A 17,722-nucleotide genomic window follows, 5' to 3' on the forward strand; every position below is an offset into this window, starting at 1 on the left:
CCCACCACTGCCCTAGATTGTGATGTCCTCATATGCTCTTTTGCCCTTGTGTCAAAATTCTCCAGGCTTGATCCAGCCTGGAGAATGTCCAGGCTGGTTCACGTTTTGAGGACTCCAGTAATTGGAAAACACCAAGATAATGTACATGTGTCACCTGGTTATGCCAGGCAGGTTGATACTTTTGAGAGGTGGAGCTGGACCAGTTGTGTCTGTATGGTTGCCATCCAGGACCCAAGGTGGTTTTGTAGTGTGGTGGTGGATGCAGCGATGTGCATCAGCACATCTGACCTGTTCCTGTATCTGCCTGAAAATACTTGATTTATGTGCTTATATTTTTACAAGACAATTTTTCTTTCATCTTTTTATTTAACATTTCTGCTTTATGATGTCACAAGATGGAGATAAAAGTCAGGGAATTATGAATGAACGCACTTATGTCTGGTTATAAATTTGCTGTTATTTAAGATACTTGGTTGAGATTAAAAAAAAAAAAGGCCATAAAACTGTTGGAGATTCAGTTTTGCTCCCCGGGAACATTTAAGATGTTCATCTTTATTGACGTGGACCTCCGGAAAGCTAAACACAAGTAGTGTCTCAAGAAAGCGAGAATCTGAGACTATAAATATCTTTTTGTTGTATCCAGGCAAACAAGGGGCATCTGTTGTATTTGAGCTGATAACCGCCAAATGAAAGCGTGCACTGATTGGGACCTTTAGATACAAGGGGTTGCTAAGAAACATGAGTTCACACGTAACCTGTGTCCCTGTACAGCAGCTGCGCCTCTTTACAACTCGGTAATGCATTCAGCTCGGCCTGCGTCGGACCATGTGTGCCACATTCAACAACCGCTCTCTTGTGGCTCTGTAAAAGACAAAAGGCCACAACGATGGTGTTCGGATGGGGCCAGATTAAGCGGCAGACATGCGTTCAGAGTGAAAACCTGGAAGGGTCATTACTCGATAAACACAGCCGAGAGGGAGCGCGAGACAAAGAACGAGCAGGACCACAAAGCGTGCCATTTTCTGGGACTGTCTTTGGTCTTATTGGGGCTTCACAGGACAGCTGCTGCTGCTGCCACTGTTAGCTTTTTGTCTGTTTGTTGCATGAGCGAGTTTAAAAATCCATTAGGATCATGCAGTCATCTGTTGTTATTACTGCGGCTGCAGAGTTAAAATGTCCATAAAATGAATATTTGTTGTACACTTTACCCTCTACTCAGAAAACCTTTGGTGACCTTACGTTTGACATAAGCTGTGGCTCAGATCTCCAAAATAAGAAGCATCTGGACACAGTTAAGAGGTATGGCTCCACCCGGTTTAAAATATCTTATATAAAGTAGGCAAATGTTGCTGAGATTATGACTCAAATGCAAGAGGCAGAGCATAAAATCAGCTGTGGTTTGTCGTGATGGAAATTATGAATTGGCATTGGCAGAGAGTAGGACACACTAGAGGTTCTTGGAAGGCAGGTGGGTTGAGGTAGTTGCCAGGGTAATGGTGCCGGTAGTTTGCAGAGTTGCACAGGAGAAAAATAACTGGCTCCAAGTGTAATATTCCAAGTAATCTCCTTTGTGACATCTTCCATTGCCTAAGTGTACCACCCAAGGAGATGGAACAATCTGGCAAAAGGTGGACTACAAAATTGACGGGAGAAAACACTGCTTGCTTGATGAGGGGATGAAACTCAGGTGTGTCAGGTGCAACAGGCGTCCTTGATTAGCCACTCCAATAACAGAACAGAGGAAAAGAGAGAGAGGGCAAAAAGAGGGAACTTAAGCAAAAAACAAAACAAAAAACAGGATCCTGTCTGTGATTGTTCCTCCTCCATGGTCAGCTGGATGCAGGTATTGAGCTAATTTTTTTCCTATCTGTTCCTGTCATTTTATCACCACTGATTTGATAGTTAACTAAAAATTTTAACCAAAAATAGGGCACCATCTTGCTTATTTCACCTTCAAATCATCCATATCTGGATTTGGATTCTAAACTTGTGATTTCCTTACCATATCACAAAATGACCATTGTCAACATTTGGCACCTTCTTCTACTTCTACATCTTTTTCCGACCTTTGAGCTACTGTCAGCTGAATTTCATGTAACTGCAGTGTTATACCCGCTCCTCAGGTATTTGACTTTTTTAGGTTCAAGTCCCATCTTGAGTGGTAGATACATTCAAGGATGCAATGGACCAATGGTTAACAATGCTGTCTCACATCAGCAATACCTGGATGTGAGCTATAGCCTTTGTTTCTGTGGCTTATGCACAAGTTTTCATTGGATATTCCAGTGTGGTTCCACCATCAGAAGATGTGCAGTTTCAACCAGTGTTCCCAACATTGGTCCTCAAGAAGCTGTGCCCTGCAGTTTGAGCTGGGATAGACTCTGTTGCTTTCCATGATTTGGGATAACAGATTGGAAATGGATGGAGTATAACCCCTCACTAATGTTTACCAAACTGCCTGAAATTATGTGGAATGAACTATATGGATGTTGGTGGTTTAAATGTGTATTTGCTCTTGGTTTATTCGTTGAACTCCTACCAGACAATGGAATGTAAATACATATTTTCCTCTTGTTCCCCACAATGGAAAAATGTAAAAAAACAAACAAAACTAAAACTAATAGAATCTGCAGTGTTCTTGGTTGGTTCGTCTTCTTCCCGTAGATAGGTGGTCGGCCATAGCCAAACATTTGTTGTTCACATGTGTCCAGCTCGGTTTGATTGGCGAAATTGATACATACAGATACATTTGAGTAAACATGAGAAAAACCTTATGTTTACCCATAATGTATCAGTCTTTCAGACTTGAGGAGATGAGGTTTCCCACCAGCCAGGAATGTTTCAAAAATCATAGAGAGAGAAATCAAACAGAGGTGGCAGATGTAACAATTTCTCCATTAACATTAGCTTGGATGCTCCATAATGCAATACAGCTGGGAGACGTGTGAGGCTTTGTGTTGGGAATGGGAATGGAAAAACTCACCATCTTGGAATTGCAATTGATTTTTGTAGGGTTATTACCCACACCAAGGATGTCATGTGCTTGACCAAGTTTATTTGTGGACAGAATCACGCCAAAAGATGGATGGATTTTGATGAACTATTTTTGTAGGGGTATGTTTTGGACATGACTCAAATGCAGGCATGGATCCAGGAATTGTTTTGAGTGGTGGGTGGGGAAGCACAAGTTTTTCCAACATTCAGCAGGGTGCAAGTTTGGGCCATCATGGAGGTATGCACTGTAATATGTTCCCTTCCAATTACCAATAAGACAAACTGTGTATACAAATAAATAAATAAAAATAAAATAAAATTTTAAAGAGTGCTTAAATTTTTGGGAATCATTGATGGCCATCTTGTAAATGTAAAAAAGGAAAATACATACACTAAAAACGAGTTCATTTACTCATACAATGTTGGAATATACAAATTCACAAACACTTTAGTATCCCAGAACACACAAACTCCACACAGCAAGGCCACATGTGAGAATCGAATCCATGACCTTCTAGCTGTGAGGCAACAGTGCTAACTACTAATCCACCGTGCTGCCAACATACAATCATCAGAAAGGAAATGTTTAAAATTGTTTGGTTCTGCTTCAGCATATTAATGTAGTCACATTTATTCAAGGTTTTTTGTATCTGTTCAAGGAACGAAAATCATATATAATTCTCCCTACTGCATATACTTGTAGTTACAGGCCACCGTATCACGCACAATATTATTATCGTTATTATTATTATTGGCCTTATTTTGAAGAGATTTACAGTGAGCCATTCTTCCAGCTTCACTCTAACTGGCACAGCCAGTGTTAAAAATACTAATAAATACATACCCTGCAACACAACTGCTTCCCACCACTTTTACGTCACCTGAAGCCGTAAACATCCTGCTGTCCAACGCTGCTTCAGGCTACACAACGCTTCTTAAGCTTCGATATTACAAAGTTCACCCTTGTGTCTTTTCATTCTAGCATTTGTCCAGCCATCGCTAACAGCTAGCAGTACTAACTACTTCAAAGTCTCGTTTCTAAACCACAGCTGTCCCGTTGATATTGTGAACCTGGTGTCGCAGACCGAACGGTCCGCCCCAAAAAATTGGTCCGCCCTGCCTCCACTGCGCATGCATCATTTCGGAGCTCAGCAGCTCGTCTGAGACTGACTCGCTTCACCCAAAGCGATCAAATGGATTAATGGGATTATAAACCATCAGATGACCAGGTAAAACCTCTTAAATCATTCTAAAGTCAGTTTTAAGCTGAAACGAGGCGATACTCTGCGACACTTTAAAATGATCAACACGCAGTGAACGCTTCAGCTAGCAGTTCGTGTAGCCGCTGTGCTCTGATCACTTCCTTCATCTTTTATGATGAAATAATGCTGAATTTATGTGGAAATGATTGTTGTACAAAAGCTTCAGATATCTGTTGCTGAGATGGATGATGACTGGAGGCAGTTTGAAGCAAAGACAAGGCGATAATCTGTGAACCGCGGCTAATGACTCGTGCAGTGAAGGCAGGGTGGACTGATTCTTAGGGGGGACCATTCGGTCGCCAACACCGACATCGCTTCCTCTCTAAGCCGTTATGGGAATACTTTTCACTGCTGTGCTAATGATACTCAGTTGTAGATGCTGATAACTGATGGTAATCTCATACACATCAAGACTTTAGAGGATAGCCTTGCTTCAGAGAAAGCTGGATGTCCAGCAATTCAGAGAAAACTGATATGATGGCCCTTGGTCCAGCAAGACATCGACATCAGTTTGACCAGCTAATGCTTAACTCAAGGGTGGGCAACTTGTTCCAGAAAGGGCTAAGAGGGTGCAGGTTTTCTTTGCAGACACTGACTACAGCAGGTGATTTCCCTCAGTAACTGACTCCATCTGCTCAAAGTGATAATCAGTGAAATCACCTGGTGGAGTCAGTGGCTGCAAAGAAAACCTGCACCCTCTTGGCCCTTTCTGGAACAAGTTGCCCACCCCTGGCTTACCTTAAACTTGTGCGTTATCTTTCATTGTGACAAAGTGAAGAACCTGGGGGTGATTTTTGATTCTGTGTTGTCCTTTGACTTACACATCAGAAATCACAAGGACTCCTTTCTTCTATCTTCGTATCATAGCGAAGATATGTTCCATCCTGTCTATGGCTGATGCTGAGACCCTGAGTCATGCGTTTGTCTCTTCTAGATTGGACTACTGCAATGTTCTTCTGGTTTACCACAGAACAGCATTAGGGGTCTCCAATTGGTTCAAAATGCTGCTTCCAGAATTTTGACTAAAAGCAGAAAGTTTGGCCATATAACATGGATTTTGTCCTCCCTGCCTGTCTCTGTGAGGTCTGATTTTAAGGTTCTGCTGTTAACTTATAAAATTATTCACGGATAAGCGCCTCCCTACCTAGCTGACCTAATTACATCCTTTGTACCAGCCCGTGTTCTGTGTTCTCAGGTGCCTGTCCTGTGGAATGATCTCTCTGCAGAGACAAACCAGTCAGATTCCATAGACTTTCAAGCCCAGACTAAAGATGCATCTATTCTCCTCATATGGGTAGCAAACCGGTGAAGTATGGAACTAAACTCTGGGTTTGTTCGTGAAGCAGAGGGCTAGCTGCCGGCAACCACCTTAGCATCTCTTTGCTCCCCTATTGATTTACTGCTGGTGAATCAAGGTGCAGTTATTTCCGACCGACTGATTCTGTTCTCTCACTCTGTCCGAGGCACTGACAACACCAATGACTGCTCCTGGCTCTGCACAGAAGGGTGCTGGACTGACCTCAGGATGCCCATGTCTGTTGCACCACTGACCAGAGGTCTTGCAGCCTACCAGTGTTGGATATGGATGCATATGTATTAGAGACCCAAGACGGACTCTACTTTATTTTCAATTAATGACTGTTTTTGTTGTTCTTCTGTTTGTAAAGAAACTCTCGCACAATCTGTAAAAACCATGTAACTGTTAGAATGGCCTAAACAGTGGGTCACCCCTCTGGGTCTGGTCTGCTTGAGGTTTCTTCCTCATTACCACCAGAGGGAGTTTTTCCTTACCACCGTCATCGGTGTGCTTGCTCAGGGGGATTGATAAGGGCCCCTTCACACACACTGCGAGTTTGGTCGAATTACGGTGAAACAGCGTGAAACAGTTCGAATTAGCGAACCGCAAAAACAGCGCCCCGACGGGCAGGCGTGTACAATCCTGCTGCTAAGGTGTCATGCACACTCGTGCACGAACACAGTGTGAGCAACTGGAGCATGTGTAACCACATCACACCGCTGCTGTGGAATAAATAAAAAATAAAAATCAGCTGGTACCTGTGGAATCACATCGTGCCGCTGCTGTGGAAAACAAACAAACAAACAAACAAAAAAAAAAACATGCCAACAATGGGATTCGTACCTGGACTTTACTGATTGCCAGCCCAAAACTTTTACCACTGCACTACCATCGTTGGCCTGTAAATGGTACGGGAAAATGCCTGGAATCAACAATGAGATAGACGTATTTAAAAAAAATAAAATCACACACCATAAAAAAACACTCTCTTATCAAGTATGAACCGTCTATTCCTCTGTAGATGACCCATGGTCACAGATGTACAGTCATGAAATGACACGAATAACGCAGTGCGCTATTATGTCCACATCTGCTGGTCCGGTGTGTGCAACCGGCCCCGCGTGTGTGCCCATGTGGAACAGAGCTCACGTGGGTGACATGACAGTCAGATCGCCCACTGCGTGTTATGATCTGATGGTCCATTGTCACGTGGGGCAGCCTGTCAGTGTGCGCACTGTGGGTGGACACACACCCCCTGTCAGTTCAGCACACACACCAACACATCATCTGTACATCCATATATCAGGCAAGTGCGTCCCCCCCCGCACCACATGTTTACGGATGGGGGGACGGCAACACACATGCGATTCACACGCAGGGCACATGTGTGTGCGGGGGGAGCTGACACTCTGGCACCTCATGTGTGTTGCTGTTTTGCAACTCCACACTTGTGGGGCACTTAGACAAATTTCACATCTACCTCGACAGTGTTCGTCTGCTGACTGTTTTCGTGCTAATAGTGCGACTGGCCACACATTTTCTAAGTGCCGCACGAGCGGTGTTAGATGTTCATGTGTGTCAGCTGGAATTTGGCCGACACCTGTCACGAGAGGTTGCACAGTGCACACTCTGTCTTTCAGCCAATGGTGTGTGCAAATAGATGTAGCAACAGGTGTACGAGGCGTTCGAGGCAGCTACGAGTTTACATGTTTTGCATATGATTCCTGCTTCTTGCGCACTTCGACCAAATTCGCACTATGTGTGAAGGGGCCCTAAGGTTAGACCTAACTTATGTGAAGCACCTTAAGGCAGCTTCGTTGTGATTTGACGCTATACAAATAAAATGAATTGAATTGAGCCACAAATCTGGGGATGGGTACAGTGGCCTCTATCATCTATAAATTGAAGAAATTCAGATCCACAAGGACTCTTCCTAGAGCTTGAATTTAATGTGTAAAACTAAGTTCTTTCAGCTTCTCCATTTGTCAGTTGAGGTCACATCAGTAGATCCATTATGAATCTGCATGTAGACTTTGCACATTTGACACCGGATGCCCTTTCTGACATAACTCCATTTTGCATGGATACCAGCGACGGGTGGTATACATGTCATATACAGTAGTACTGCATAAAGTTTATTCTTAAAACGTTTTTAAATGTTCAGTCTACCAACAGAACATCATTTGTAATGCCCAGACATTCCTATTCCAACAAGTGTCAACTCAACCTTTATTTCTAAAGCACGTTTAAAATGACAGTAATTGACCAAAGTGCTGTACATAATTAAAAATGGGCACCAAGTTACCCCAATTGTAAATAAATTAAAAATAACAATAAAGTTGCAATAGGCAATAAAATAAATAAAAAACAAAGTAAAATAAAGAGAAAAAAGTAGTAGGAAATAATTTAATTTATTTTATTTACACAGCACTAAATCACAGTAAATCTGCCTCAGACGTATCACGTAAGTAAGGTCTAACCTTACCAACCTGTAGAGCAAGCACACAGGCAACAGAAACCTCAAGAATGTCACATTTAATATTTTAAATAAATGCTAAAATTCAAAGTTGAAAACTTCATTTTCAGTCAAAACCTTTTTTAAGTATATTAACATCTGTTATTAATTTAACATATGAATAAATAAATGTATGACCATTTTGTTTTTTAAAATATGTACTGTATATTTCTTTTTGTATTAAAACTGGATCTGCATATTGGTAACCCAACTTCTATCCCACTGACCTACTTTGCTGTTGTTTGAATACATATTTTTATTTTAATAATTCAACCATTCTGCTGGACCTAATCAGATACCTGCAAGGATCATGTGCACGCCGGACACACGCATCACATCCAACACACACGTCTCAATATGCACATCACAAGCAGCAGTTGCTGCTCAATCTGTCTGCATCTTTTATCTTTGATATTGACTTTTACTCCACATTCTGTACCTTCTATGACAACGTTTTGGTTTTCAAGGCACAATTAGTTTGGGGTTTTGCGTGCGCATGCTATATAGCTGTCACCCAACAGCAGCTCCCTGAAACCACACCTCGTGTCAGATACTTTATAAAACATAAACCTAAAACTATAAAGTATACAAGTACATGTAAACTTTCCAACGGATCCCAGAGCTCTTTGTGGGTTTAGCTGAGGCGCGTTCGCAAAAGTGAAGAGCAGAAAGTGACATCTTGTAACTGGACAGGGTTCGTGACTTTTTTCAATTTCTGTTTTTTTTTTTGTAATTGTATTTCTCATGTTTGATTTCTTTCCTAGCCATAGAAAGTCCAGTAAAAAGTGTTCACTTGATTTAAGTGTACATTTAATGTTGCTGGTATGATGTCAAAATGGCTGTCAGATACGAAGTAAGAGGTTGGATGTCTAGTAACTTCCTACTTTTAAATTCTGATAAGACTGAAGTTATGGTTCTTGGTCCAGCGAGGTGTCGGCATCAATTTGGTCAGCTAGCACTTAGCTTAGGTTTGTGTGTTATACATCATACGGATAAAGTGAGGAACCTTGGAGTAATTTTTGATCCTACGTTATCCTTTGAGCTCCACATTAGAGACATTACGAGGGCTGCTTTCTTCCAGTTGCGAAATATAGCGAAGATTCGTCCCATCCTGTCTATGGCTGATGCTGAGACTTTGATTCATGCATTTGTCTCTTCTAGATTGGACTATTGTAATGCTCTATTTTCTGGCTTACCGCAGTCCAGGATTAGGGATCTTCAACTGGTTCAAAATGCTGCTGCCAGACCTTTGACACAAAGCAGAAAGTTTGACCACATTACACCCGTTTTGGCATCCCTGCACTGGCTTCCATTTGCTGCAAGATCGGATTTTAAAGTACTGTTATTAATTTATAAGATTCTTCATGGACTTGCACCTCCCTATCTGGCTGACCTGGTAAGCCCCTACATACCAGCTCGGGCCCTGCGTTCTCAGGGTGCAGGACTTCTGTGTGTTCCCAGGGTGAATAAAAAGTCTGCCGGTCACAGAGCTTTCTCCTACCGTGCTCCAGCTCTGTGGAACGATCTCCCGGCACACATTCGGCAGTCTGATACTGTGAAGACTTTTAAGTCATGTTTAAAGACTCATTTGTTTTCCCTGTTTTATCATTAGTGTTATGATGTGTTTTTATTCTTGTATTCTTTTATGGTCATCTTTTTATTGTGTTTTAAATTATTAATTCAGTTTTTTTGTTGTTTTATGTTGTGTGAAGCGCCTTGAGACAAGTTCGTCGTGAATTGGCGCTATATAAATTAATAAATTTGAATTTGAATTTAGATACTTTTTCTATCTATTTTTCAGTCTTGTGAGCAAGATGCAGGAAAAAATAAGTACCAGGTTTATTCTCTAGGGAGTGCCGTACATGATGCACCACACAGATCTTGTTGACAGTGTGCGGGGTTTAATCACAGACATCTTAACGAAAATCAACATGCAGCGGAACCACGATGCATACACCTGCAGTCTGTTTCAGGCCTTAAACTGCCTGCACTCTGGAATAGTGTCATATGCGATTAAGTCAAGAGCTCTGATGTGGGCTGCTTTGCCAAACTGACATGCATGTTTTCACCCTAAAGAGCCAATGCGATTATCACTGATTGCATTGTTACTCAAATGCTCACAAATAATCAACGAGGACACAAATCAGATTATACAGTAATATCAAATGGCATTTTTTGTGATGCAAAGCTTTGCATGAAACATGAACCAAAACACTGACCTAAACCTCAGCTCCTGTTTTTCATTAAGATGTTATTTTTCCACAGTGAAACTCATCTCTCTGTGCCGTCTTGTGTCTCTTTGCCTCAGACTCCCTCGGTGGCCCGTTCCCTTCCACGTCACACAGATGCCACCACAAACCCAAGAGATGCCTTCCGATCCAGTGCGGCAGTGTCGGTGGGCCTGTTCCCATCAGCCCACTCCTCTTCCATCCTAATGCCAAGGGTTTCCAAATTGTCATGGACCTCGCCCAGAAGACTGTCAAACGGCAGGCCAGTTTCTGCAATGCTATCACCTTCAGTAACAGGCCCATAGCACTGTACGAACAAGTCCGCCTCAAGGTATTCTACACTGTGTATTTTATTTTATGGTATTTTTCAAAGCTTTTTGTGACAGTGACACGTTCTTTAGTTAATACTGAGACTCGCTAAGTAGAATCCAGCAGTTTAACAGCCATGCAGAGTGCACCATGATGTGGCATTTGTGATACCTTGACATGAACTAACCAGTGACCCAAGAAGACAACTGGAGTTCTTTTGTACCAGAGCTCTGCTGAGAAGTCCTTGGTACTGCTGGAATGAGCGGCAACCTAAGAAAACCCGAATGGGTGTAGCATTTGCATTGTGAGGGAGCATCAGCTGCAACACTGTGGTTTTTCCTGAACATGATGGAGCACTTACTGGTGAGGATCACAACAACTGGACAAAGCTAGTTGGATGCCACTGTACTACATATTTGCAATGGATTGATGCTCATTGTGAGGAACTGGGGATGGATTAGGGGTCTGTCAGAGAGTATGGGCAGTTCTGTGAGGTGGTAGATATGGCAGTATGGGACACTAGTGCATGATCAAGCCTTAAACTGTTTGTACTCTTGAATAGTATCATATGTTATTAAGTCTTGACCTGAAAGATGGTTTTATAGTGTCCACAAACTGAAATTTGACTATTTGCAATCATGCATCGCTGGCGCTACTCTGTTGATGCATGTTGTGAACTTATAGAATTTAATCCAATCACACATGATTTGGGGCAGTCGTTTAAACCTGATCTTATCCCCAATAGCTTGTGAGTCATAGTAACTAGTGGAATGATAGCATGAGTTGGAGAGTGAGCTGATCAGTGTTATGTTACTTGCAGTAGAGTGAGGTCTGACTGTCATTTATGCATTTTCAAGGAGGTGGGTGCAACAGTAGAGGTTCACTATGTGTGGATTGAAGTTTCCCCACCCCCTTCTTTATTGGTCCCATTTGTTCTGGCTTGCAACTAAGGATCATCCATCTCACATACAGAAGTCCAATATTTATGACCTTCTTATTGATTTGGTTAAACTCTCCAAATAAATGCCAGCAATAAGAACATGCAAGTCCACACAGGAAAGAACCGTGCATTGATGGACTTGAGTCCAGGACCTTCTTGTTGTGACAGAAGGCTGTCTTGCTGCCTGGGTTGAACAGCCGTACATACCAGGTAACAAAGAATGTTACGGAAATAATGCAATTGCATTTGGATCAACAAATCTTCAGATGAACATGGGGAAATATGCAGAGATTTATTTATTTTTTATTTTCTACAACAAGCCCGCAAACATTGTTGAGTCTTTTGTTTGTGAGGGTTTGAAAGTGTTTTTGGTAGCTGGGTTACCTACCATTTAGCTCACTTGTAAACACTACCAAGCCTACAATCTTTGTCATTTTGATGGAACACATGAACTTCACTGTCAGTCACTAGTATGATGTTGGGAAATTGTGGCCGACATTGACTGTTGAGATAATGAAAATAGGTGGTGGTATTTTATTTCTTCTTGGTGGCACCATTGACTCAAGTTACTTAAGGGGTTGCCATATGCTGTACGGTCAGGTAATCAGCATTATTTATGCCATATGTGTAAACAATTAAATATTTGGTTAAAAATAATTCAGCTTCATATTTTTTGTCTTCAGATTACAATAAAGCAGTGCTGCTGGAGTGGTGCTCTGCGTCTGGGATTCACCTCCAAAGACCCCTCCAGAATAAACCCAGACAACCTTCCCAAGTATGCCTGCCCTGATCTGGTGTCCCAGAGCGGCTTTTGGGCCAAGGCACTGCCTGAGGAGTTTGGCAATGAAGGCAATATTATTGCCTTTTGGGTCGACAAGAAGGGCCGCGTTTTCTATCGTATAAACAAATCTACTCCCATGGTGTTCTTTAGCGGCGTTCGCACAGCTGAACCGCTCTGGGCCCTCATCGATGTGTACGGTCTAACCCGTGGAGTGCAGCTACTAGGTAAGACATTTGTGAAGAACAGATTAAACAGGTTATAAATGTCTTTTCAAATGCTTCACTTAAAAATCTCCACAAAAAAGCCAAACAAACCAATTCATCAAACTTGGTAAGTGGAAGTGTAATTAGTAATTGATATAATGATATTAAAGGCAGTTTGGAGGAACAATCCAGGGGATTCCTTTATTAACCATTAAGGTGCGTTTACACATAACCAAGACGTGTTACAAATGTCATTTTTCTGTCATTCGTGACACATTCCTGACATTCTTAATGTGACTTAATGCATCTGAATAGGTTTCTTAATAGTGCGTGTTGGTGCGTGATATTCTTGATATTCGTGGAGCATGTTTTTGCCTGTCAAAAAATCTTCCACGAATGTCACACACCACCCTCATTTCGTCTCACGTCGTGGAGGTTGCAACTGAGCGTATTGATCTGTCTTGAGTAGTGATCCTTAATAGAATGTGACAACGTTCGTAGTGGTTCCTGTGATGGTTCTTGGAGCCCAAACTGTCAAGCGTTATTAAGAAGTGACACGGAAACTGTCAAGTTTTGACATGACTTGTAAGGCGGCCTCACATTTCACTGCGCGCCACGACGAATCAGTTTTCTGTCATGTGCGCACAATTAAACTCGGATCCAAGTGTCGTTCCACAGTTCCTGCTGAAGCTCCTCAGGACGCTCCTGCAGGTGTTCCACCTGCTGTTGTAACCGATGAGCGGGAGAACGAGTCTGAGCAACCAGAGAAGCGAGAGGAGACTCACGTGCAGCCAGACATCTCTGCACCTCCTCCAGTCTGGCGGAGGAAGAAGCGCGCACAATTGAACCCTGCTACACCGCATTCAGTTCAATTGCTGACACCAAGTCGGCTAAAAGACTAATTTCAGTGCTCTTCAGCGGGCTCCTGCAGGTGTTCCACCTGCTGCATGTGCCTGATGTTTGGGAAAATGCGCCAGACGAGACCCACATGAAGCCACACATCTGGCTCTGTCCTCCTCCTCCTCTCTGCACCACTCCATGGCACAGAGCACAACTACGCATCCAGTCAGAAAGTTCTTCTGAAAAACTGGAATGATCTGAATTCGGTTGGATGAATATGGGTGTGTGTGTGGAGACAATTCACCTCGTTCACAACATGACAGAACTTAACGATGCACTGTTACGCGCAACAGCGCGGAACACTATTCTTGACCGTGCGTAATGGTTCCTGATAATTCTCCAGCAACAAGTGCCATTAATCGTAATGTGTGGTAACAGGTTGCAGCAGTTCCTGAGGACACCTGACGCCTCTGCCCCGAATAATCACATTCATGATCAGCGGCCAAGATTCATGGCATTCGTGACTTGTCGTCATTATGTGTAAACGCAGCATTAGTATGTGCATTTCTACGCAATGTATGAAATATTTCAACTTGTACTTAGTTTTAGACCCTGCATACACACAGCATCTATTGGTACAAAAGAGACACTGCAACTAGAAAGCATTGCGCTGTTCTCATACATACTTTATTTCCTTAAATGAATAAGTACACAATTAACAATTATGTCTAGTTCAAAACAGATATGTAATCTCATTGGTGTCAAAACCTACAAAAGACGTCAACAGCAGCTTTTAAGTTCAGCATTCATATATATATATATATATATATATATATATATATATATATATATATATATATATATATATATATATATATATATATATATATAAAAGCGGAAGAAAATGGATGGATGGATGGATGGATGGATATATGGCCATGATGGTTAAAATAACACCTTGATCTTTGCTTGTTACTGCAAGGCATAAAGAAAATACCATCCTTCCTGCAATTTTTTTTTTGTTTTAATTAAAAATGGCTCCACGTTATTTTCGCAGGGTGGAATCTCATGAGGAAAGATTTTGCAATTAAAGCGGCAGCATGGTGACATCATAGGATTGCAAAGAATTGTGGGACCACTAGCGATAAATACTCACTCATCATCAAAGTGGTGTTGTGTCTATATTTTACTGTAAACAGGTCATTCTATTCTTCTACCTCCCATGTACCATAAAGGCCTCCATTAAACAATGGAACAGCAATGAATATTGGATTTTTATATCCTCTAGCCAGTATCTATCCTTGTATTTACATTAAACGTAACAGCAATTCGAATGTTGAATTATTGAGGTATGTATCTTTGTATCCAAACAACAAAGGCACCATTGGTATAGTGCAGGCATTGATGTGAGGGAATGTATGCATGTATTTATCTTCAGTAGAGATGCAGTGCTGTCATCTCCTTTACCGCTGTAAAAATAGACCAGGGTTTGCAAGTCCTATAGATAGCATGTTTGATAGGAATTGTGCACCGTGTTGATTGACATGGGTATCTCTCTGGTGGTAGGGGGGTGGGATGTTTAGTGTCTTGAGTATCACAGGCCCCCACTCTGTGTCACTCCCTGCTTTTGTCCTTTCCTTGATGACAAGTCACACTCACTGATCATAACTCAAAAGTTGCTGCATTCAACACTCAGTCCTCGAAACACGACCGATAATAATCAACTCACTACCCGAGTACTGCACACATTCTACTCAACAGTATTAGATATCAACAGATGGATGTTATCTAACCATAAATGACCAGTAACCACACCTAATACCACGATAAGGAAGTAGGCAAAGTTTAAGTACTGCAGGAGAACCTACAGTTTGTTCTGGTCTCCATCATTCATGTGCTGAAGTGACTGCAAAAAAAAAAAAAAAACCTGACATGAAAGATCTGAGCATATGAATGCAAGCACCTATGTCCAGCAACCTCATGAATCCATAAGGTCTTCTCAGTCATCTCCCAACCTCAAAGGCTGAGGACCCAGATGCATGAATGTCACGACTGAGAGAAGTGAATTTCTCTCAGTTCAGTACTTTCACCAAATACAGATATACTTCTGGTCAAGTCCAGGAAGTCACTGAAAGCCTGGACCTTAGTTTAATCCAGGGCAATCGCAGATCCAGACAGTCAACTTGTCAAGGGTTGGACTCATGATATCCAACAATTCCACAATGATCAGTTTGAATTCCTTATGTGACAATACACATATTGGAAAAACCCAACATGACAGTTTAGATAGACAGATGGATGGATTCTTTATTGTCATTGCACATTTTGTATACAACAAAATTCTCTTCTTTTCACAGCAGCATATGTGATTCTTGTGAATGTTGCAATTTGAAGTAGCAGCAATTGAATAAAAGGAACTAAAAAAAAGTCCAGTAATAAAACTAAAATTTAATGGACAGAATGTCTAAATATAAAGTGCAGAGTGTAAGGTGCAAAAGCTCAGCTCAGGCTTTCAGCAGAACTTTCACAACCCTGTGGAAGAAGCTGTTTTTCTTTCTGTTTTCTCACGCCTGAGAATGCCAGAGGGGCGGGTGTCAAAAAGACGTTGACGAGGGTGTGTGCAGTCAGACCTGATCTTTTTGGCTCTGTTTCTTTTGTGCAGTCTTTGTGACCTGCTACAGATCTTTCCTCTCCTCTGAGGTGCAGCTGGCTACCACACCGTGCATCCATAGCTCAAGACACTTTCTATGGTGCACTGGTAGAAGTCGGTAAGAAGTTTCTGTGGGAGAACAGATTTCCTGAGGGACCACAGGAAGAAGTGTCCCTGCTGGGCCGCCTTCTCCAGCTCCTTGGTGTTCCCCATGTCAGGTCCCCCCCACCTGTTCCACTTCTTCTCCATTGATCACAGGGCTTGAAGTCAACGAGAAGCTCCTTTGTCTTGTTGGTGTTGAGGAGCAAATCATTGTTCTGACACCACACTCTGGGGTGAACTGGTGACTCTGTATTGACTCTAGGTGTAAATGTGTTTGTCTGCCCTGCAACAGACTGACAACCTGTCCAAGATGTGTCTTGCCCCTCTCCCAGTGACTGCTGGGATAGGCTTCAGCACCCGTAAACCTTCACTGCAAGAAGCAGGTATAGAGAATGACACCACAATTAGTCTACACTCTGGTCTGGATACGGGTAAAATTGTACTTCATTTAAAAAATAAAGTGGTAAACCTACAAGTGAAATTTGCACAGATGTAAAATAACTGCAGTGTCATGGAAGAAGGATCCCAGTCAGTATCATAGGATGTTAGTGTATAAGATTTTAAATTGTTTTGGAGAGATGGCACAACTATTATGAACACACAAACTCAGTCAGATGCAACTTTCTGTAACTACAGTGCATCTGGAAAGTATTCACGTCGCTGCACTTTTTCCACATTTTGTTATGTTATAGCCTTATTCCGAAATGGGTGAAATCCATTTTTTCCTCAAAATTCTACACACAGTACCCTATAATGACAATGTGAAAAAAAGTTTTGAGATTTTTGCCAATGTATTAAAAATAATAATAATAAAAAACTAAGAAATGACGTGCAAATAAGTATTCACAGCCTTTGCCATGAAGCTCAAAATTGAGCTCAGGTGCATCCTGTTTCCACTGATCATCCTTAAGATGTTTCTACAGCTTAACTGGAATCCACCTGGGGTAAATTCAGTTGATTGGACATGATTTGTAAAGACACACACCTGTCTACATATAAGGTCCCACAGTTGACAGTGCCTGTCAGAGCACAAACCAAGCATGAAGTTAAAGGAATTGTTTGTAGACCTCAGAGACAGGATTGTCTCGAGGCATGAATCAGGGGAAGGGTACAGAAACATTTCTGCTGCTTTGAAGGTCCCAATGAGCACAGTGACCTCCATCATCCGTAAATGGAAGAAGTTCGGATCCACCAGGACTCTTCCTAGAGCTGGCCACCATCTAAACTGAGCGATCGGAGAAGAAGGGCCTTAGTCAGGGAGCTGACCAAGAACCTGATGGTCACTCTGTCAGCGCTCCAGCATTCTTCAGACAGAAGCCACTCCTTTGTAAAAAAAAAAAAAGCCCATGGCAACCTGCCTCACATGTCCCAAAAGGCACCTGAAGGACTCTCAGACCATGAGAAACAAAACTCTCTGGTCTGGTGAGACAAAGATTGAACTTTGGTGTGAATGCCAGGTGTCACGTTTGGAGGAAACCAGGCACCATCCCTACAGTGAAGCATGGTGGTGGCAGCATCATGCTGTGGGGATGTTTTTCAGCAGCAGGAACTGGAAGACTTGTCAGGACTGAGGGAAAGATGATAATTACTGCCAAAGGTGC

The 17,722-nt window shown here is 42.2% G+C and overlaps 1 protein-coding gene across 1 annotated transcript in view; it reads left to right on the top strand.

Moving 5' to 3' along the window:
* Nucleotides 1-17,722, top strand: part of neurl1aa (neuralized E3 ubiquitin protein ligase 1Aa) — a 117,960-nt gene that overhangs the window by 22,653 nt on the left and 77,585 nt on the right. The window contains exons 2-3 of the mRNA XM_034187370.1: nucleotides 10,377-10,627; nucleotides 12,229-12,550. Coding sequence (XP_034043261.1) covers nucleotides 10,377-10,627; nucleotides 12,229-12,550 — 573 coding nt within the window. The remainder of the gene's footprint in view (nucleotides 1-10,376; nucleotides 10,628-12,228; nucleotides 12,551-17,722) is intronic.

Source organism: Thalassophryne amazonica, chromosome 15 (genome assembly GCF_902500255.1).
Source record: "Thalassophryne amazonica chromosome 15, fThaAma1.1, whole genome shotgun sequence".
NCBI lineage: Eukaryota > Metazoa > Chordata > Actinopteri > Batrachoidiformes > Batrachoididae > Thalassophryne > Thalassophryne amazonica.